Source organism: Arvicanthis niloticus, chromosome 2, assembly GCF_011762505.2.
Source record: "Arvicanthis niloticus isolate mArvNil1 chromosome 2, mArvNil1.pat.X, whole genome shotgun sequence".
Lineage (NCBI taxonomy): Eukaryota > Metazoa > Chordata > Mammalia > Rodentia > Muridae > Arvicanthis > Arvicanthis niloticus.
This window is the reverse complement of record NC_047659.1, coordinates 111807098-111829632: the sequence shown is the minus strand read 5'-3', so window position 1 is coordinate 111829632 and position 22535 is coordinate 111807098. Positions and strand designations below refer to the sequence as shown.

The 22535-nt window shown below is 38.4% G+C and overlaps 1 protein-coding gene across 12 annotated transcripts in view; it reads right to left on the bottom strand.

Moving 5' to 3' along the window:
• Macrod2 (mono-ADP ribosylhydrolase 2) overlaps window positions 1-22535 on the bottom strand; it is a 1857339-nt gene that overhangs the window by 612693 nt on the left and 1222111 nt on the right. For all 12 annotated transcript variants that reach the window (XM_076929849.1, XM_076929852.1, XM_076929850.1 and 9 more), the window contains exon 7: window positions 14184-14214. In XM_076929849.1, the coding sequence (XP_076785964.1) occupies window positions 14184-14214 (31 nt within the window). The remainder of the gene's footprint in view (window positions 1-14183; window positions 14215-22535) is intronic.

Sequence of the window (22535 nt, the reverse complement as noted above, 5' to 3'; positions counted from 1 at the left end):
TACTGAGACATCACAGTTGAGATACCTGTCTCCATGTTTGAGGGTGGGAAACAAAACAGTGAGCACATTTAACAGGTCAACTTGGATGGACAAACCCATCTGGCAGCTTGATGATCTGCTTGAAGCCTCTCAAGGGTCTGAGAGATGATCCCTTTAAAAGATGGTCATTTGTAGAGAGATTACTGTAAGCAGGTTGCAAGGAAGACTGACACAAATATCAAAGTATTAGGCCTTCGTGGCAAGGGGAAAAAAAAACCCTATTTATATGGTTGTTTGTTCTCTAAGGAAACGAAGCAGGAAGACAGGATAATGTATAGGAACTCCAACTCACATACTGTCATCTTCCAAATGTTTCCCACTTGATTACGGGAAACAAAATCCACATTCTTACAAAGTAATACCAGGCCTTGTAATTTTGTTGTCAGAAAAGGCTCAAAAGTGATTTAAATTACAAGAAAGAATACAGAGGCGGATCTTATTTTACAGGAAAATTTATGCATTCATTTAACAAGAATATACTGACTATCATTTATCAAACACTGGGGAGTAGAGTAAGCAAATCCAGACGTTAACAGCTGTAAAACAGTCACCCAAATACACCTAAATTGTCAGATATAACATCGACTGTAAAGGAGAGCCATGGAGCTGGCAGTATAGCAGGCTCTGCTTGGACTATTTGGGGACATTGTTCCTCTCAGGGTCATGCTTAGGGTGGCCCCCACAAAAAGGGAACAATGAGGACTCGCCAGACTAGACAGGCACTTGATAGAACCAAGGTTCACTGGAAGGGTAGCAGCATCTGTGGGTAACTGTTGAAGAACTCAGGAACAAGATGGAGCCATAGGGGGTTCGAAGACCTTGCTGATGGTTTTATCTTATCCCGGGGACAGTTACATCTCTACTACAGGAAACACAACTACCTGCAACATCTAAGAAGCAATAATGGAAATTGGTAAGTCTTCGCTGCAAATGGTCAGTTCAATAGCCTATGGCAGGGTATTATAAAGAAAAGAGCTGAGGAGGGCTAAGGAACAGAATAGGACTGAGTTAATTATAAAGTTAGAGACTAGAGAAACAACATACAGTCATCTCATAAGGGTGAATACAAAGCCTTTACATAAACCTGAGCTAGCCTCTCTTCATCTTTGTTTTTCTTGATAGCACAGACACAGCTGACATTTCCTAGAATTTGTCCTCTCTCCAATTCACTCCACTCTTACCTCACCCTGCAGCAAAGCAAGCAAACAAACAAAACATCAACAGCCTTACATGAAAAGGCCTAATTTGTTTTTGAATATCTTAAGTAACAACCACATTTCGGGTGACATCCTAAAAATGGTGCTTCTTCAGACAAGACATGACACTGAGATAGAAAAGGCCAGGGGCAGGTTATCCAACACAGCATCATCCTGAAACACTGGGCTCTAAGCCTAGTAAGGAAGCTATATGGAGACTGGGATGGCCTTCTGGTAAGTGGAGGTGAAGAACTGGGCAAACCAGTCCCATAAGAGCTCTGGCCCTATGGCTACATCTCAGATAAGCACTGTCTCTGGCAAGATGTGGCTGGAATGCAGAAACAGTTGGTAAGGATAAAGATAGGAAGAGGAGTGCCAAGTGGAAAGACCAAGGAAACAAAAAGATTCTTTGGTGCAGATGGGCCCACATGTCTCAGTGCATTCTGTAGCCAGTCTGTCTGTTTCACAATGTCTTCCCTGCCATTAGTTTGCAACCGACTTGTTCAGCTCCTGGACATCGCCACCTCTTCCTGATGTCCTTCATCTCTGCCATCTCCCCACACCAGAGTTCCTACATCTTACCTTTCCTGGCAATGAGCAGAGTTCAGGCTGTCGGCAGAGGGACTACATTAGGATGCTTCCTATAAAAAACTATACTTCTTCCCCTCCTGCTGAAAAACATACCACATATTCCCTAGTTCTGCCTTCAGAATATGCAGAACAATCTAAGAAAAGCATTGCAGGATGCCTATTTTTACATCTCTTGGATCCCTGGATGCATATCACAATTTGATGTTGGCAGTGAGACATGTTTTCATTGTTTTATGAAGGATGGAAAAGCTGATGAGTCCTCATTTTCATTCATATATAACATGGGGAAACAGCAGTGCTGTGCATTTCTTTCTTCACTCTGGATAAGAAGACCAGATATTTGTAAAGTTGAAGAAAGAGTTCAAACGTTATAATTTAGGATACTAACCTTTCCCTAGGACAGTGTAGGCAGGCCTTGCTGGCTTGCTAAAGGATTCAGAATTTGCAGAAGCCTGGAGCCCTTTGGCTGCTGGTGATCATTCTCCCAGGCTTCTATAATTATGTGCAAGGAGTGGCATTTACAAGGTTGGTAGAATTCCTGCCTGACTTTTCAGAATGGGGCTTTGGCACTTGGCCAGAAGCACCATAAACCACGGGATGAGCATCTTCCTGAGGGTTAATAATACAAGACAATTTATTGGAAGGGTCAGAAACATTGGCTAAATAGTAAGTAATATGGAGCATTTTAAGAAAAAGATTATAATATACTCAGGCTTCTGAATATAGAAGCAATTTCAACTAAAAAAAAAAAAAATCCTTTGCATAGGCTATGCCCTGGTACCCTGAAAACAGACAAGTGTCAGCTTTTCCTTTAACAGTCACTCTGGTGATGGAGTGGAAGAAATGCTGAGATGATGCAAAGAAAGATGGATGTATGAGTACTTTTTATGTTAATCCAGCTGTCATAAGTTACAAATAGTGCAGCCAATGGCTTGATACAAGGTGGTTCTTATAAACATGATTTGGCTAAAAGCAGCAGCTTCGCTACAGAAATAAGAGTGAAAATGGATACTACCGAAGTATCCTAATGGCCATCAATCCTTGGGACACCGCGAAGATCAGGAAAAACTTCAATCCAACTCCTTTCTCTTTTCCCAACAGAAGGAAGCCCAATTTCACAAAGTCCCAGACCTAGATTACTAACTACAGGAAGTCAATGGCTGTCTCAGATCAAGAATTAATTTTCTCCAGGGACAATACCCCATCAAGTTATCCAATCCCAAGTGGTTACCTGTAAACTTGTGACCATATGTGGACATGAAGGAGGGTGGACACAGAAGGAGTTGGAGCAGGAAGAGGAAAGAACAGAAATGATGTAAATATAGTATATTCATGTGTAAAATTATCCCTGACTAAAACAAAAATAAACAAATAAAAAACATTACATTGGAAAAAAAGGAAGAGACTTAGAACTGACATTTGAAAATGAGATTAGTGTGTATAGATGATTCTAGACTGAAATCTCAGATCCAATGGATTCCTAATTTTCTATACTTACCCCTCTGGCCTGTTCATGGACTGTCAGTGATCTTAGGTCTTAGATTAATTAGGCTGAATGTTGCTAGACAAGACTCAGGATTTTAATGTCTCATTTTCCAAGACAGGAAGGTATGATTTCTCAAGTGGTTTGAATACCAAGAGTTTGTAGTCTTAGAAAGAATATATATATATATATATATATATATATATATATATATATATATATATATTTTTCCAGGATATTTGAGAAAACCAAAACAAACAGTAGGTTTCTTCTCTCTTTAAGGCAAGCCTTGAGATAATATTCCTCAATATTGCTTGAGAAGGAATAGTTTAAATGACTGTAGATCTGCTGCCTTACAACACAGAAGTTCACTTTTAAGACCATTAATAATGGCCTCTGGTTTGTCTTTCTTACTAAATCTTTACTTCACTTACAAACAAGTTTAACATGTTTCTATACTGTTTCTAGGGCTTGCATAAACTGTAGGGTGCCAAGAAGAGCAAGTTGTCTCTATTGGGAAACATTTTGGTCCCAGGGTAATTGCTACATAAGATGCAGAGAGCGGGGCATGATGAGATCACTGGTCCCTTTTCCAGGTGATTGAATTCATAGGCCTCTGAGTAGCATGAAAGGGTGGCAAAATGAAGACGATGGTTATTCAAATAAACCACAGGCAAAGGCAAAATAGAACAACAGAGAGGTTTTTGCTATAAGGGATGGCTAGTTAGAGTTCAAGTCTCTTCAAATGGTAGACAATTGAGCACCAGTGTTGGTTCTCCTTCAGACTCTAAGCTATAGTACTGAATACAGCCCCAAACCCTGTACAGAAAGGAGTTCTCAGTCCAGTGGAAGAACAATAATGATCAGTATAAGCAATATATATATATATATATATATATATATATATATATATATAGTACTGGCACCATCAGCAAACAAATTTGTCCAATGCATATCTGTATGTCTGACCTTAGGGCAAATACTTTCATCATTTATATAGTTTAATCTCTACAACAAACACATATTACTGGCATTACTAACTTTATTTGACAGCTGAGGTTACTGAGGCATAGAGAGATTAATTAATCTCCTGAAGCCACACAGCTAATATTAAAAGGTGTTAGGATTTACATGTAGATCAGTGGGACCCTGAAATTCATATCCAAGGCTGCTTTCATCAAGGGATTGTTCTGTCCAGTGTACCATATACCCCTGAGAGAAAACTACTATAGTGATGAACAGCATTGGATCACACACAATGACACGGACCATATAGGTCAGTGGACTCTAGCACTATCAAGAAAAGAAAGATTTTGGAGAAAGGCAAGAAAGGCAAAGGAACCCAGTGATGCAAGTGTGGATTGTTTCATAAAGTATTTTCTCGATTGCAGATCTGTATTCCATTCACTGTTACACAACTAAGCAAAATGCAATGTGGCATATACATATATCAGCATACTAATAACTGACATATGTCACAATGTGGATGAGTTCTAAAATATTATGATATATTAAAAAATAAACAAGTATGAAATGCCATGAATTTCTTGATTCCTTTTATCATAGATATTGCAGAAGCAGAATCTGAATAGATGATTTGCCTAAGGCTTGGGGAGAAAACACAGATGGATTTGATGCCTAATATGGGGCATTCTGAGGTCTGATGAACATTTCCTAAAATTAGATTATGATAATGTCTGCATAGTTCACCGAATAAACTAAAAGCACTTTAAATGGAAAACTTTTATGTTGGTGGGTTATATTTTAATAAAATTGCCATGCAAACTATTAACTGACATTTTAGCTATCCCTGTCAAATCAAAAATGAAATCATTCCTTAAACAGAAATCAATGTGTAGTAAATACCAATGTTTTCTGAATGTTGATCTGGATTTCTGGAATGGAAAGGATGTGTCAGTAGTCTTACAGTTTTACAGCTTCCTAATTAAGTTTTCTTTGTTGGAATAAAATATTAAGACCTCCTATGCATCTAACACCAGTTTAAGTGCTGGGACTTATCAGATATAGAGCTCAGAGCTCAGCTTCAAATGTAAGTCCTGATAAAAAGAATGGAATCTGCAAGAAAAGGAAAGTAGCTTTATACATAAAATTCCACTGATTCCATGTAAAATCAGATTCATTTATAACATTTACAAATGGACGTAGCTGAAGACATCCTAGAGATGACACAACTTCATGTTGATTTTGTCAATTTCAGTTCAATTTGTAGTCACACGCAGGGGACTCTTGTTAATCATGGTTGAATGGAGAGATAAGTATAAAAATATTTCACTTAGTTGTAAACATTTTAAGAATTAACTGCACAATTAATATAGCACAATTGACTCTTGCAGCAACATTTCCTCTAGGATCAGATTCTGTCTCTTAACTCTGATTTCCCAGAGTTCCTAAATTCATGGGATACTGCTTCACCTTCTCAGGACCCCTGAAGGTAGGTATATGCTTTATGTAACTAGTCCTCAGGGATTAGGGTGGCATAGACACAAATTACAGTAGGTCTGTACAAGGACTTCTTTGAATATGGGCCAGAATCACAGTACAGAAAACTGTATGCTACTTATGTCTCCTCAACATTTTGATTTCAGCATCAACTAGTATCCTTGAGCTCTTTCCAAGAAATATGGGAATCAAAGAATGTAAGTGTTGTTCAACCAAGAATGAATGTTTAAATGGGCTGGCTAATCATCAAAGTATAGGTTTCTGTTCAGATGCCTTAAAAAGTCTCCTCTTTTGAAAATCTAAGTATTAAAGACACTGTAATAAAGTGAATACTATTAAAATTATCTCCTATTCTTATGAAATAAGCAGTGACTCTAGGTGATACAGTTCCTAATTTAACCAATTTGGTTCATTGACTTACCATGTTCCATGAGTGGTGAAATCTGGAAATTTGTCAAGATGTATTCTTCTTCTTCTTCTTCTTCTTCTTCTTCTTCTTCTTCTTCTTCTTCTTCTTCTTCTTCTTCTTCTTCTTTTTTTTTTTTTTTTTGACAAAACTTCAGTCAAGCAAGTACATTCTAAGCTAGTTGAAACTTTTCATCCTCTGTTTAAGATTGGTTACAGAAAGTCTTCTCTTGAATGGAAAGTACATAAAGAAATTAGTCTGTATTTAAGGACACTGTGATAGAGGGTCTGTTCTCTGTCTTGATAGATATAGATATATCGTTATAGGTAAATAAATAGATGATATATAATAGAGATAGATAAATAAATTAGATAGATAGATAGATAGATAGATAGATAGATAGATAGATAGATAGATCTGATATCAGGCTAGATAAGTCAATGAAATCAATGATATCATAGTGACTATTTGGCCTCAAAGCATATTCACAGGTCCTCAAATTACAGAGGAGGGCAAGTCCTCTCCTAAGTACAATGCTTGCTTTAAATCTTTGGGTCTGTTAGCAAAGAGGAGGGTGGGGAAGCATCTACATTCAGTAAACCACAGAACTCTAGTCTGTCTCTCTCTCTCTCTCTCTCTCTCTCTCTCTCTCTCTCTCTCTGCAGCTTAGCTTTACCCTAAGTAAAAGTCTGCATTTCAAGTGGATTCCAAGATACACTTTAAAAATAGAATCATTGACTAAAACTGGACTTGACATGAAAATCACTGTCCTGAAGAAATAAACATACTTGACTTCTCTAAGGACTGTCAAAATTATTTTAAAAATCTCTTCTCAAGACAGCTCAGCTATGTTTATTGAAACTTGCCCTTTAGATATAAGTATGCCCAAGGTAAATGGCTGCTATTCTACTTAGCGTAAGAAAATGTGTAGGTATACAGAAATTTCAAATAATTGTCTGTTCAATTACCTGAAACACGCAACCCACGATCTCCCAAGGTAAAACTATGTCTCATGAGTCTGTGCATGTTGTTCCTTCTCTTCTTCAGTCTGGGACATGAGCTCACAGGCAGTAGTGTTAGATACTGGGTGGTCAGAGTGCTATGGAAATACCCTTATGGACAGGAATGTGTTGTTTGGATGATTTGGAATCTAGTCACATTGACAACGAAGACTGGTCATCACCACTGCTACCAGGCAAGAACAGCCATTCTAGACTGCTACATCAAAGAATCATTTCAGTGACATGTGCACAGTTCTGAAATTCTCCCAAGATCTGTAGGGAGCTGCTTCTTGATAATGCTCTGGTTCTCAAAGTGTCTGAAAGGCATACTCACATGTACTGTGAAATGTGCAGGCTCTGTCTGAGATTTGCTAGAGTAGCTTTCCTGGATCCTTAAAGGCTTTTGCTACTGTAGTGTTCCTGCATTCCTAAAAGTCTACATGTTTTAATGTTTCTTCAAGAGGTGGTCATTTTTAAAACAAAACACAGCATAATCATAATAAATAGCATGTAAGGAGGGGTTGGTTCGGAACTCACGGTTTCCTTTTAAGTCCTGGTCAGAGTTGTACTGTGGCAAAATTGCAAGGGAATGTGTAAGCCTCAGAAAGAATGTAAAAGAATGAATGAATGAATGAATGAATGAATAAAATGCAACTCAAAATCACTTTTGAGATGTTATCATTAAGTTCAGTTGAAGCAGCATAGTGGGTAAGGTGGGCCAACTTCCCACTGTGTCCTCAGTACCCACAGAAGCAATTTCAGTAGAGCTCCTGAGGGAGCCCCACCCATGCAAACTTACTGCCTTTTTAAGTACAAACTAACTAATAGTAAACTAGCAAGTACCATGTTAGATACTTGAGTATGTTTTCTAACCACATTCTCTAACATGACATAAGGCTAATGTTTTCCTTTGGGTTTGTATTATGTCATTTTAACTTTAGAGACCCCTGTAGCTTAGAAAACGCAAGAAAGACCTCTGTACCTTGTTGTGTGCAATGTGTATATAAACGAGAGTGTATCTGAGTACACTGGCTGAAATTGTCTATCCAAATCAAAAGGCCTCACTCAGAGGGTTAGCAGCAGTGTAGTCGCTGGAATTTTGTTGTCTCAAGCCAGCCACCTCTGTCTATTGTCTCACGATGATCAGCTCCTAGAACAATGTTCAAATGGGATGGAATTGAGATGGGTTTGGCAGCAGCACCTTGTTTTCTCAGGGGAAGTAAGCTACACTGGTTGTAATGTTGTCTGCTTGGTGGAGCAGTGGTTAAGTCAGGGATTGCCAAGTGTGATAATGTTTCCTATAGTGGGTATAACTTGACAAGGCTAAAAATCCTAGCATGCCAGAAGGCAAGTTTTTGTGAAAGGGAGACAGATCATTATTAGATCACCTAAAAGGAAGTTTTCAAAGCAAATGGAAATATCAAAATATCAAAAAATCTAGAAGGGGGAAGATGGCAGAGATGAAAGGAAGGGCACATATTTTTGTCATCCCCCCCCCACCCCCGTTCCTAAATGCATTACCAGAGAGGGCTATTCATTCCAGCAAGCTCAGAATTATACAGTCATGGTGGCCACACCTTCTCAAACCTGCCAGCATTTAAAGCACACAGAGGCAGGCTTGCCCCCAGCATGGTCATGGGGGTGGGAGGAGTGGGGCGGAAAGAGTGCCCTCAATCCCTTCCAAGGCATGCCTGGCAATTTAGACCACAGCTGCTGCACTGACAAAAACCAAAAAAAGAAAAAACCAAACACACACACACACACACACACACACACACACACACACACACACACCAAAACAAAACGCATTTATCATACACATGGAAACTTAACGGCATATCACACTATTTTTTTTTTTTTTGTGCTTATTGGGAGCAGAAAAATGAACCTAAATCTCAATGAAGGTCTCAGTTAGAAGGTTGGGGCCAGCAACATTTGGTACTGGGTTTTGAACAGAATAGACCTTGCATCTCAGCAGGTACAATGAGTACACACGGGAGCTGCTCCAGCTAAGCACTGTTGTATTTGTCTGTTCACATTCTCAGCCAATATCTCATTGTGTAAAATTCCTTCCTCTCTAAAAATACCCCATCATATACAACCACACTTCAGATGTTTGCCTTTTCCTCCTGAGAGACTATTTATTCAATTTCCCAGCACTCAATGGACATAGATTTCTGCCTGGACTTCATATCAGCTAACTCTAGCGACTCTCATAAAATGGACTAAAACTATTTTTGCCATTTGCTTCTAGTAAAAATTCCTTTGCTCTGTATCACGTCTAGTCTTCTTTCTTTTTTCTTTTTCTTTTTTCTTTTTGTTAAACTTATTAGCACCAGCGTATCCAAATGGGGCTCAGAGGGCAGAAGGCACGCATCGGATCTGAAAAGTCCATCAGAGAAGTTCAGAATCGTCCCTTTGAGACTAATGTGGCCGCCAACTCAAATGTTTAACAGGGATCCAGAGGGTTAGCCTCACCTGGATCTATTTTTCTAAAAGTAACGCTAGCTTTTCTTTGGTGCCTTCCTAAATGAGGCTTTTCATCCTGAGAGTCAGCAGGAGGTCTGGGGCCTTGGGCAGCTGTGCTGAAAACCTTATACAGCAGCAGTCAGACAGCCTGAAAGGCCCTGTGGTAAAGTCTGCTTTCTCCTCCAGGGAAACTTCAAAGGAGGCAATCTGTTCTACCCATGTTGCTTCCTTAAATCAGGTTGAATCATAGGGTAGGCTGTTGTCCTCACCTGTTTGGGAGGCACTCCAAAGCTTGCCTCCACAAAGTTAAGAAGGAGGAAAAGGAGTGGGGGAGGGGATTCTAGTGGGGCCCTGTAGCTATGAGTGCTGGGGTTGGTCATGTACTGGGGTTGAATATTATAGTCCATTTCAATAGTCTCTACAAAATGAGGGTGCTGTGGAAATTACATGGGCACTAGAGTGTCTTAACCTTAACTAAACATTTTCAAAACATGCATCTTCTATACTCAAAATCCAGAGAGTAGAGTGGCAGCTCCTTTGCAGGCCAAGACTCTAAAGGGGTTAGTATACTCGAGGTAAGCAAATGACTGATAGATGACAACTTCAGAAGAAGCCTGAGGGGTGAGGCAAGTCAGAAGTCACAGTATGTCAGCCCCACTGGCTTATATATCCCCCACTCACCACAGTCCCCAGAGTTGTAACAAATGGCAGAGGATTTCTGCTAAGTGAAATGCCTGAGCGCTCAACCTGGCCTCTCAGAGGAGCAAGTTCTGTGTCATCATTTGGCCTATCATATCCACAAACAACAATTCCATTTTGAGGATAATTTTTAGAAACATTTCTTTTCTCTATATTAGTGGAGTTTATCAACCAAGAAAATGCCACTTGGGCAGAGTGATTGTAGATAACCCAAAGCATTACATATCTCAGAAAGTAAGAAGAAATGATTTTGAAAGTTTTGACCATAACCATGGGTGAAGTGATAGACATATGCTGCCTTTTTGAACATTGTACAACGTATCCATGTAGCAAAACATCCCAGTATAGTATATATGTATAATGTTTATATTTTATATATTAAGAGAAATTCTTAAAAAGAAAATGACAACTGATTACATTTCTCTGACAGTCATTTTGGTAATCAAAGATTTATTATTCTAGATCTATAGTTAGGCAACACTTTGTGTGACATTGTGACTATCAACAATGAAAAATATTTGTTAATCAATGGGCACAAAGTGTCCAAGGCTGGGTTAAACAAAGTATATGCACCAGGATATCGTGATTCTAGAAGAAGCCTATATGCTAAAAGATACACTTGGTGGTATAATATTTGTCTAGAAAGTACAAGAGACTACATTTTGCACCACAAAATAACAATAGTGATAATGAGAATTCAAACTGGCTATGAGTATAAAACTTATTCAAAAAACTGTATGGAATGACATGAGGAAGTGTTTATAAGTCATATATAAATCCTCAAAGGTTTCAGGAGGTACAATAATCTTCTAATAAGGGCTAGATATTAAGGCTTTCTGGAGATTGAAGTCCAACCTGTTAAGATATGCATAGTAAGTTTATTCTTGTAGTATGGGGTAGAAAGCAAGGATGGAGACAGTGCAGATAACCTAACTGTGACATATGGATGCCTGTGTGAGAGCACATCACATGTATGATAAAGGAGTGTATTATAGGCAAGAAGGAGCCTTGGAGCTTATTATCCATGTGTTCTAAGATTTGTTAGACGTGAGTTTACACATTAACATGGATGAATATCAAATGATGATTTGAAAAAATACTAGTTCTGACAAGCATTTCACAAAAAAATAACTCCCATGACAAAAATTAATTAATTAACTAATTAATCAAATAAAAACTGTGCAAGTTGGGCATGACGTTTTACACTTGTAAACCCAGTACTCAGAAAGCTGGAACAGCAGGATCGCAAGCTTAAGAACATTGTTTCAAATATCAAAAACAAACCAGAGCTGCCACAAACTAAATTGTTCTTTTAAACATGCAAAAGTGTATGAATCATATACATCTGAGGACACTACTTCACATCCTCTCATAGAGAGTTTGGGTTTTTCCCCCTCTTTTTGAAAGTATGATAGTTTAAGAGAACAAAGAGAGTGTCCATTGTTCTAGGGAGGGAGAGTGAAGATGAACTCGGGAGTAGTGGAATGTAATCCAAGGCTCCTGAGCAAATGGAAATCATGAAGCAAGTGGCTTCATGAAAAGTTAATCAAGCATGGATTGCATTATGGAGTAAGAAAGACAGCGAGTGGAACCCAAGATTATTCTAAAAAATTTTCTCAATTGTACCAGTAACTACAAATGTTGAAAAATTTCTTTTCTTGTTTTAACTTTATTTTTCCTTGGTAGCTGAAGACTACTTCCTTTAAATACATGACCACATCAAACTTTCAGAAACCAAGAAAGAAGTAAAACTAAGCAAGTAATTAAGAAGGAATTACTACCAGAAAAGAAAACAAGCGTTCAACAATATATGTGTCTGGCCAAGACATAAAAGGCTAATATCAGAAAGCTTTGCTTTCACAAGGGGAATGGGTGTGTTCTTCAACTCACCCAGTATAGAATTAACCATAAACTATGGCACCTTGGAGTTTTCTACAAGTTGGTGAAATAGATGTCATAGATTAAAACTGAACGTGGGTCTCTGGTCCTAACTGCCATGGGTTTCAGCCTCATTCATAGATTCCCCAAAACTAAGGGAACTGAGATGAGAAGCCACGATTTGAACACTGTATTTTTTGACTTGCCATGTTAGAAATGTCTACAGTTGGCTAATAGCAGAAGCAATTGCTAATCTTCGTTGTCAGCTTGACTAGGTTTGGAATTGGGAGATACACCTCTCTGTGTATCTGTGATATTACCATAGATATTATCTAAGAAGGAGAGTTCTACCCTGAACGTACCCAGCATTGCTGCATGGGTTGAGATCCTAGCCTGAAGATGAGAAGGACCCCCATCTGTGCAGCATTCACATCTTTCTGTTTCATAACTATGTATACCAGCTCTCTCATGTTCCCACAACCAGACCTTTTCCACTCTGACGGATGAAATACTCAAACTAAGAGCCAAGAATAACACCCTGTCTTAAATAAGTAGCATTGCCAGGCATTTCATCATGGCAATAAGAAGAATAAGTAAACCCCAGCCCTTTCAGTAAGTTAGTATGAGCCACTCTATTCAGATCCCAACTGTCCTTACTTTCAAGGGAAGACTTGAGCTAGTAAAATCTTCAGCCATGTTCTTTCTCTAAGAATGAATTCTTGTTCTTCTGAAATGAACACTGGTCATGACTTTACATTAGATGGGATTTGGTATTATCTGTCTGTTCTGGGGTCTATTTTAATAGTCATTCCTCATCTTCCTTTTACTTTTTCTTTCCAGCTACTCCCCCTTTTCACAGCATACCCTATGATGCTTCTTTGGACATTACCATAAGTTTTTCAGAAACAAAAGGGATCAATGGCTTAACATGATCACAGACAAAGAACCCAGTGTAGTAGATTATGCAGCCCGGTGTTTGTTGAGGAAATTCAAGATTGTGATTAAGGCATGTCCTCACAATGAAAAACTACCATGTTTGCCATGATACCTGGCCACAGTCTCCACACACAGAAGGAAGGCTGGAACTGGGCACATTACCACCTGCAAACAATGTTTCCCTGAGCAAATAATTAAGATTTATAGGTGGGCATTTTCGAGGAGAGAGTGGCACAAAAGAAATGTACATATGGCTTGGCCAGCCCAGCCCCTGCCTGCCCATTTCCAAAGCCTGGACTACTGATTTCAAAAGTGTAATAAAAAGATAAGGAGAAAGTCCTGCCTTAAATGTTCAAATGTATGACCAAGTCTTTTGTCACTTCGTTTTATTTTCTGGGACATGTTTCATCTTATTCTAATTAAGGCCTTTAAAGAAATACTAAGTTAAGAAAAAGTTCATCTCTCACTATTTAAAACAATCCATCAATAGCTGGAAAGAAACATTTGCAGGTTATTAAAATTATTTGTTTTTAGTAACAGTCAGTTCTTTGGATATCATAAAAGCTTAAGATACAGATGTATGTTTGTGTATTTTAATGCCTTTTTTGTAAGTCACAATAAAACAAAGATGCTAGGCTTTATTTATATTATACATTTCTGGGAGGAAATCTGACTTTATTAAAGAAAACAACTTTAGAAGCCAACTTTGCTAGAACAATTTTTTTTTTTATGTAACAAAAGACTTAGAGATACCATGTGTCAAATCATTTCATCTGGATGTTCAACGTAACCAAATTCAAGAACACAAAACAATCTGAAATAACCCTCTGGGGTTCCTTGATGGAATTTGACATGCATTTTTAGTCTTTCTGAGCCACAGAAAATAAATTCATGAAAGAATCTTGTATTTTTCCAGTTAACTGTTACCTATCCCCCACTGATTTGACAGCTATGACCATAACAACTACAATAACAACAACAACAACAACAAAGTTATAAACAGCATCAAATGTTAAATCACTTACCATAAATGCCTGTTGAAATGCAGGGAAATGCCTGTGAATAAACCACAGAAATAACAATAAATTTTAAAAGAACAGCTTTGTTCAACATCATCATATAGACTTCTATTGTGCTTGACAGTGGAATGCTTCCATTTATAAAGTTAGCTCAGACCTGTGAGTTCAAGTGTTTAGATCAACTCACAAGACACAGATGTTAAATGTTCAGGATTCTCATGAGACAATTCTTCAGGGGGAAGTAAGGTTTGACTGCTACCAACCCCCCTAAAAGTTCAGCTAGACTGTCTAAAGCATATCAATAGGGAAAACTCAACGTATACGTAATTCAAGATTTTTATGGCATTGACACTTTCATAAGGAAGGAGTTAGATTGAATGCTCAGTATGTATTGAATTTAAAAAAAGAATAGAGTTTTACAGAGGGACAAGGCAGGGGACTTGATCTAAGGGTCGCTGAGTAGAGTGAAAATGAAAAAACTGGGTCATGTAACAAAGATCATTTGTACAGAGATTCCTTGATCTCAAATTCCTGTCCTTGACATGAGGAAGGCACCTTCAGATTGGCCCCAACTAGCCATCTCCCATTACCAAATAAAACCTGCCATTACATCTATTCCAGTTGTTGGCCAAATGGCCATGGATATCCCCATACAATGCAGGGTATTGTCAAGACTCTTGGATAATCTCCATAAACTGACCGTACGGCCCCATTGCTGATGACAATAAAAATATAACTCATTGAACATGGAGAAGTCAAGCTGATGCAGACCTAGAACCTTCACCTCTACTGACTAGAATTCAAGGTACTAGGCAGTACTCTGCAGGCTGCCAGAGGAGAAAGGTAAACACCAACCCAGGTACACATCTTTGATCTACAATGGTGACCTGCCTGCAAAATACACTGCTGCCATAGGGGCACATATCTGATTAAATTTAAGGCCCACTTTATGAGCTAGAACCCATACCTGATACTGCTTGGGTTGCCAAGAACCTGAGACTACATAGGCCAGGGACATGAAACAAGTCAAAATACTATTGTTATTCTAAAGTAATGTACTTTAAAGCAATAAACTGCCTAACAACCTTATGCTATACTCATCTCATCGATCACTGTCTTTCTCAGCCATCCTCAGAGAAGTGTTGTCCTACAGCAGATGGGAAGAAATACAGAGCAGCCACAGTGAGATAATGTGCAAAGTGAGAGACCTTGAAGAACTTGAGTTCTAAATGAGATGTTTCCATTAAATCGCTCCCCTTCAAGCTCAGAAAGAGGAGGCAGGAAGATTATAAAAGCCAGTGAGGATGGAGTACACAACAGAAACAAGGCCTTCCAAACACAGCAGGCCTGGCCTAGGAACTCACAGGGACTCTAGCAGAATGCACAGGGACTGCACAGGACAATGGGGTCCCAGAACTGAGAGGGGAGGCCAACACAACCCTATTCCTAACCCAGAGGCTACCTCCAATTGAAAACCACTCAAAAAAAAAAAAAAATTAGTTTTCTCCAATGGAGTCCTCCTAGGTATACAAACTTCTCTAAAGGACAGACTACATGCCCAGACAACATAAAACAAACTCGAGTTTGCTGTCTCATACTGCTTTCTCTGGGATTCTCTTTTCTTTTCTTTTCTTTTCTTTTCTTTTCTTTTCCTTTTCTTTTCTGTTTTGTTTTCTCTTTTCTTTGCTTTTCCCTAACAGGTCCTCTGAGTATATATCATGATTTCTGGTGTTATATTTTTATGGGATTTTATGCATGTGAATGTATGTCTTTGTGCTTTAAGTTGACTCCTTTTTTTTTCTGGTAACCTGTTTTCTTTGTTCAATATTCCTGTTTGTTTATTTTGTCCTCTAAACTAATGTTACATTATTTTACTAAAGTTTTAGATGACTATTTGAATCCTAATAACAGAAGGAAACCATGTGGATTTGGGCAGGTGGGGAGCTAGGATCACATAAAAGGGATTGGAGGAGGAAAAACTGTAATCTGAATACACTGATTTTATGAAAAAGTCTATTTTCAGTGAAAAAAAAAGAAAAACATAAAGAATCCTGTCTCCAGCTTCTGTTCTTGTACTCTCTCTTTGCTTCAGTCCCCAACTCAGAATGGTCAGTAGTGTAGAAGGGGGTATTTGAGGTAGCAAGTTGTAAACTTCCAGGGGAAAGAAGACACAACTTCTACAAGCAGGTCCTTTATATTCCACATTTTGTCCTACTCCACTTCATGATTGAAGCAATTCATTTAACTGCTCTGAAGGTCAGTTTCCTCATTGGCAAAAGGAAAACTTGAGGCCTGCCTTCAAAGGCTTCTTGGAATATTAAGAGGGAAAAGTGTCTGAGAAGCTATATGTTCCCTAATGATGACATCAAGTGTAGACACGGTGATGCCCAGCAGGTTGTTTCAAAGGACTTACTGGCCTGGACCCTGCCTTCCTTATCTCAGCACTATTGATGTTTTGAATCCTACTCTTATCTGTTCTTGGAGGCTGTCCTGTGTATGTTTGGAGTATCCCTGGACACAAGCCACTATAGTCAAGGGACACTTCTCTAGTCATGAGGACAAATACTTAGATAGTTAAATGTTCCTTAAGGGACAAATCACACCTCTTTGAGGACCGTGATCTAGAGTGCTTTCAGAAGACAGTCTTTCATAAAAAGACTTTTCAGGGACTGTCTTGGCTCTAAAACGATATCAAACTCAGAACCTTGATCCTTTGAGGGCAGCCACACCAGTAACAGAAGGGTACAAAGGCCTGGACATCTTGGCTTCCTCAATGTAATAATGAAAGGCCTTTCTTGTATCAGAGCCCTGCATGATGTCAGCAGGACCTGGCATTGGGCCTGCCTCCCACTTTTCCCTTAGTCTACTATAGCTTCTTTACGTCTCTCTTCCCCTGAAGTACTTGTTAACAGACATTTGGCATGCTCACTGTGACTCAGAGTCTGTTTCCTGGAGAATTCATCTAAACTGCCTTCCACTTCACTCTTAAGTCCAGTTACACAAAACGTTTCTCCATCAGATCTAGCAGAAGAGAGAAGGCATTAGGCAGAGAAGGGTGAGTGTTATTTGCCTGGGCTCCAGTCCTTTCTTGGAATCAATTATGCAACTGTCTAAGTAAGTCTGAGTGTACGAAATGCCGTGTCTGTTTTAACAAGGAGAAATAGCTTCATCCACAAATGACACTGTTGCCTTAAGTGAGAAGGGAAATGATAATGTAATGGGGGATGACTTTGGTAATATTATTGTGTTAGCTCAAAGAGGCAGTGATAAAGCAGAGATGGAAATGGAATGGCATGCAAAATTTATGTTATATAAAATAACTTTGAACATAATTCTTGTAAACCAAATTTCCACCATTAATCACACTTTATTGCATAGGAGGACTATGGAGAGAAAAAAGAAGAGGGAAGAAAAAAGGAAGAGAGAGAGAGAGAGTGAGAGAGAGAGGGAAAGAGAGAAAGAGAGGAGCTAAGGGATTTTTATAGTACATTCATAGACTATGTTCTTGCCCATAATAAATTTACAATGTGGAACCAGAAATGAGAAGCCTAAGACGTCTTTATTTCAAAGTTGCATTTAACAAAACTGTCTCCCTCAGAACTCCTCTCTCATGGAGAGATGTGAGATTGTATCCAGACTCTGGCTAATTATTTTGTTTGTTTGAAGTACTTTTAACTCAGCAGTCATCTACAGAATTTGGGAAATGACATCAGTAGCCTAATTTGTTAGACTCTAGAGTCTCCTACCAGCAAACTCTGAGAGCAAAGGACTCAGTGCCAATGGGGTATGATCACAGAGCCATAAAAAACGTGCTATATGGAGTTTAGCTTTTGGCTAAGCAAGGTTTCCTTAACCAGAATATGCTTGCTCTCTTGAGTACAAAACAAATAACCACTTGACTTGGCATGCAAAAAGAACTCTTTGTGAAATTGTAGATTGGACTACCAAGTGGAAACCTCTTCTTATCTTTGAAGGCCAGTTTTGCACCCTTACAAATGGATCAGAGTTAGTAACTCTATGGATTCTGCCTTCCATGATCTTTTTTACCCCCAGTTTTGCTCTTTCTATCTCACTACTGGAGGGCAAGACTAGGAGCCCTCAGCCTTCTTAGCTGACCCTAACATCACCTCTCATCAATGACCATAGACCCTTATATTCAATACTTTATTTTCTCTGACCCTTAATGAAAACAGAAGGAATTTTTTTTCTCATCTTTATTCATTGTCAAACTATGCACTCTTGGGAAGCAGCCTAGCCAACCCATAGCTCAACTGGGTTGATAGGCTCAACCCATTCTCAACTCCAAGGGAAGAGAAGTAGCATAGGACACTGTGTAGCCACAATGATAAACAGATGAGGAGTTTTGCTATCAATAACCAGTTAGTGTAATTAACTACAAAGTGTTTCCAACCTTGGAGATCTTTCCGTTTCTGAGATAACACACATATTTTATGGTTCATTTGGGTTTGGGTAGATTTCTCATTCTTTGCAAGCAAATAACATTCATTACGTGATACACCTTCTGTTTAAGTGTTTTTAATTATTACATTACACTGAATTGAGGAAGCTGTCACTTGTAGGCAACATTGTTTTGTTTTTCTATGTACTACTAAGAAAAAGAATGCTCTGTAGGTCAAAATACAACATGTTTGCTTATCATTTAGAATTTTACCAAATTAGTATGTTTAATTTATTAAGATAGCTCCCAGAAGCAGATCTCTAGAACAGGCACAACCTTTTGATACTGACATGACATTGTCACCTACCAAGTTGATGCTGGAGAACAATGAAACATGTGGCCCTGGGACCACATGCTGGGTACACCTGCTAAACTTGATCAAAAAGAGAGGGAAATGATTATTTCCTAAAATTCCCTCATATTTAGATAGCAATACTTCTGAATCACATCTTTAATCTGTCATAACTAAGTTTTTCACTCTTCTATATTTGTCCTGTGCAGAATGGTATACATTTAACACAAGCTCTCTGCTCTAGCTTCTTTAAGGCCTCTACCACTCCTTTCAGTATTTGTAGCTGATTCCTTTTCTAATGCCACAGTATCTGCAAAGACCTTCAGACAACAGGTTAGAGGCTCAGATCTAAATATCTTTTCAAAGAGCCCCTCACTCATTAGTCAACTAAAAGCCAAGGAGTTACAGGTATCTAGTAAATCCACCAGGAAAGACAGACAAGAAAGTACTCATATTAGTAGACAGAGTGACTTCTTTTTAACTGATAATATTTTTTTAATTTAGAAGACAGAGCACCTTTTAAACAAGTATTTACTGCAAGAATATCCAAAGTACAAAAGGAATATTATTAAAGAGACTGGAATATGAGCACCATATCTTAAACACAGTACAATCCAGAGGACAATACTTTGTCTTTAGTTGTGCTAGATTTCCCTCATCTAGGAGGCAGAGCACTTTGGAATTTCTTTTTTTCTTTTCTTTTCTTTTCTTTTCTTTTCTTTTCTTTTCTTTTCTTTTCTTTTCTTCCTTCATTCATTTCTTTACTTCTTTAATTATTTTTTTTTTTTTTTTGTTGTTTTTGTTTTTCGAGACAGGGTTTCTCTGTGTAGTCCTGGCTGTCCTGGAACTCACTCTGTAGACCAGGCTGGCTTCGAACTCAGAAATCCACCTCCCTCAGCCTCCCAAGTGCTGGGATTAAAGGCGAGCGCCACCATTGCCCGGCAGGAATTTCTGTTTGTAATAAAAGAATACTGTCAATCCAGTTTAGCATGTGATCCACTGACAGCTTCTTCTGAGACGCTAATACACTCTCTGAAACTTTTAGCTGGCTCTAGTATATAAGACATTTTTGAGGTGCCACACACAAAATATATGTTCTATATGTTAGTAGGAGCTACATAATCTTCATTGCTGTCTTCAAGTCTTTGTCCTTTCTTTCAGACTCATCTCTTGCTATGTGATTTCTTCAGTTTTTCAATAGATGAAAAGATTGTTTATACCCATCTCTTCCCTCCAAATTTATGTACTGAAGTCTGGACCCTACTGCGATGATCTTTGGTTGTTTAGAGAAACTAGATCATGATTCAGAGTTCTCCCATGTGAAAGAATTTCCTTTGTGGATCTAGTTAGTTTTGCCCTTTACTATTATTTGAAGACACAAGAAGGAAATGACTCTCTGCAGCCTTCATAACTTAAGCTGGCAAGCACCCTACTTCAGATAGGGTGTGCAATGTATCTTTATTTGTTATAGTGCCCTCAAATGACGAAGAGGTTCCACAGGGCTAGTCTGAATATTTATGCTGTTACCAATTCATTTGTTGAAATTTAAATGTACTCAATAAAAGCATACTTTTACTAGAATAAAAGAAATTCAAGCCGGTGGTTTTGGTGAGTGATTAGTTCAAGATGCAAAGTCTTCATAAATGGAATTAGTGTCCTTCTCAGAAGGAACATGGCAGAAACTCTCTTTTTGACCAGTGAAAATAGTTAAGAAATAAGGCCACATTCAAACAGTCTTACCTAGATACCAAGTTACCAATACCTTGATGTTGAACTTTCTAGCTTTCAAAATTGTGAGAATTAAATATGTGTTGTTTAAGCCTTGTAGCCTTTCGTATTTGTTACAGTTACATGCACCAACAAAGGCAGGGTCTATGAGAATTTCCTCATTTCATGAATGATAGACTCAAGTATGTGACTTAACTTGCCAATGTGGTAACAGCGGACATTACATTTGGGTTTAAACTTTTATGTTCTTGCCTTTGGAGGAGGCTCATGGAGAGTATGGTGAGTGATACATGCCTCTTGATGGTCCAGGAGATCTGAGAGACAAGCTTAAAAGAGTAATTAAATCCAGCCTTGGCTCCATTGAGCTACCAAACAACGTCTGGTTATATGTGAAAGAACAGAATACTTCCTGGTGCAAGTCATTAAGTTGAGGAGTAGTTCACTACATAGAATTACTCTACAAATAGCAACAAAAGGAATCTGGCCAAACTTTGTATAATTATAATGTACTACAAGAATAGATGCTGGATTCCTATTTAAGATGTTGATATGGAAAGATGTTAAGATGGAAATAAATGCACTTAATATGTCATTCATAGTAATGGTTAACCAAATGTGGAAAGTGTGGTTAGAGTAAGCGCTGGTGGAGTGATGAGAAATTTAAAGAAGGAACAAGGTATTAAGGTCACTCACTACTTAAGAGTTGGTGGCATGTACAAAACGTGTCTCAATTTCCCCATCTGAGGATGACATAAAGAGTTGAAGTACATGTCTTACTAAGCTATTCAATTCTATAATGTTATTTAAAAAAAAAAAAAAAGCACATGTGTTACTGTGCTTGGAAGCAGCAGCATGACTATAATAATAGATATCATTTCCTTAAGTGCTACTAAGCATTTAGCACTGAGCTCAAAGCTCAATGGATGTCACAAAATTTATTTCATAAATGGACTGTGATAAAGCAGCCATTGCTATCTGTTTGTAGAATTAAGCTTTGAAGGACAATGGCCAATATTAGTAAGGAACATTAGAAAATTGTTTATTTTTCTTGCATGGAAAGTAATTGATTTTATCTTTTCTTTTGATTTTAATATCTCTTAGCTTGGCACCATAAATCTGTCTCAGACCATAGTTGAGAGCTCACAGGTCCCAGAGGTTAACTTACTACTTTTATTCTGCTAAATAGACTTAGATTCAAACTACCCTGTAAATTTACATCTCAACTCCTATGGATTAGTACATGTCTCAGTCCTTATCAGAGAAGCTTCTTAATGAAGGGGCAGTGGTTAACACAGAGGCCGAACCTCAGAACTAATTCAAGGTCAGAAAATAATTGTCAGAGAAGTACTGAGCCACAAATGGGACATATATGTTATGCACCTCCATCCAAGGCTCAGGAAACTTCTAGAAACAGGGTAGAAAGACAGTAAGCACCAGAGATCATATGAGACTAGAGAAAAACAATGTCTTCTGACCATGACAAGAGCACTGCTCTCATGCACTCACAGCAGCTGTGGTGGCTATGATCAGGCCAGGCAACATCCTAGCATGGAGCCAGAAGGGGATATATATAATATTTGATAGCATGTGGGTAAGAGAGATAGTTTTCTTTAAAAGTATGACCCCAAAGTGTGACTGCTACACTCCCGTGGATGCCGCCACCAAGAGCATATATGCAGTATATACTGGACTCCATAGAATATTTAAATGTATATAAGCATAGACACACACATACATACATACATGCACATATACATGTATATACATGAAATTGGGAGGTATTGGAAGGTAGGGGAAAGATCTAGAGAGGAGGTATGCATTAAAATGTAGTATACAAGACCTCAAATTAGCAAAAATATTATATTAAAATAGTTCTTAA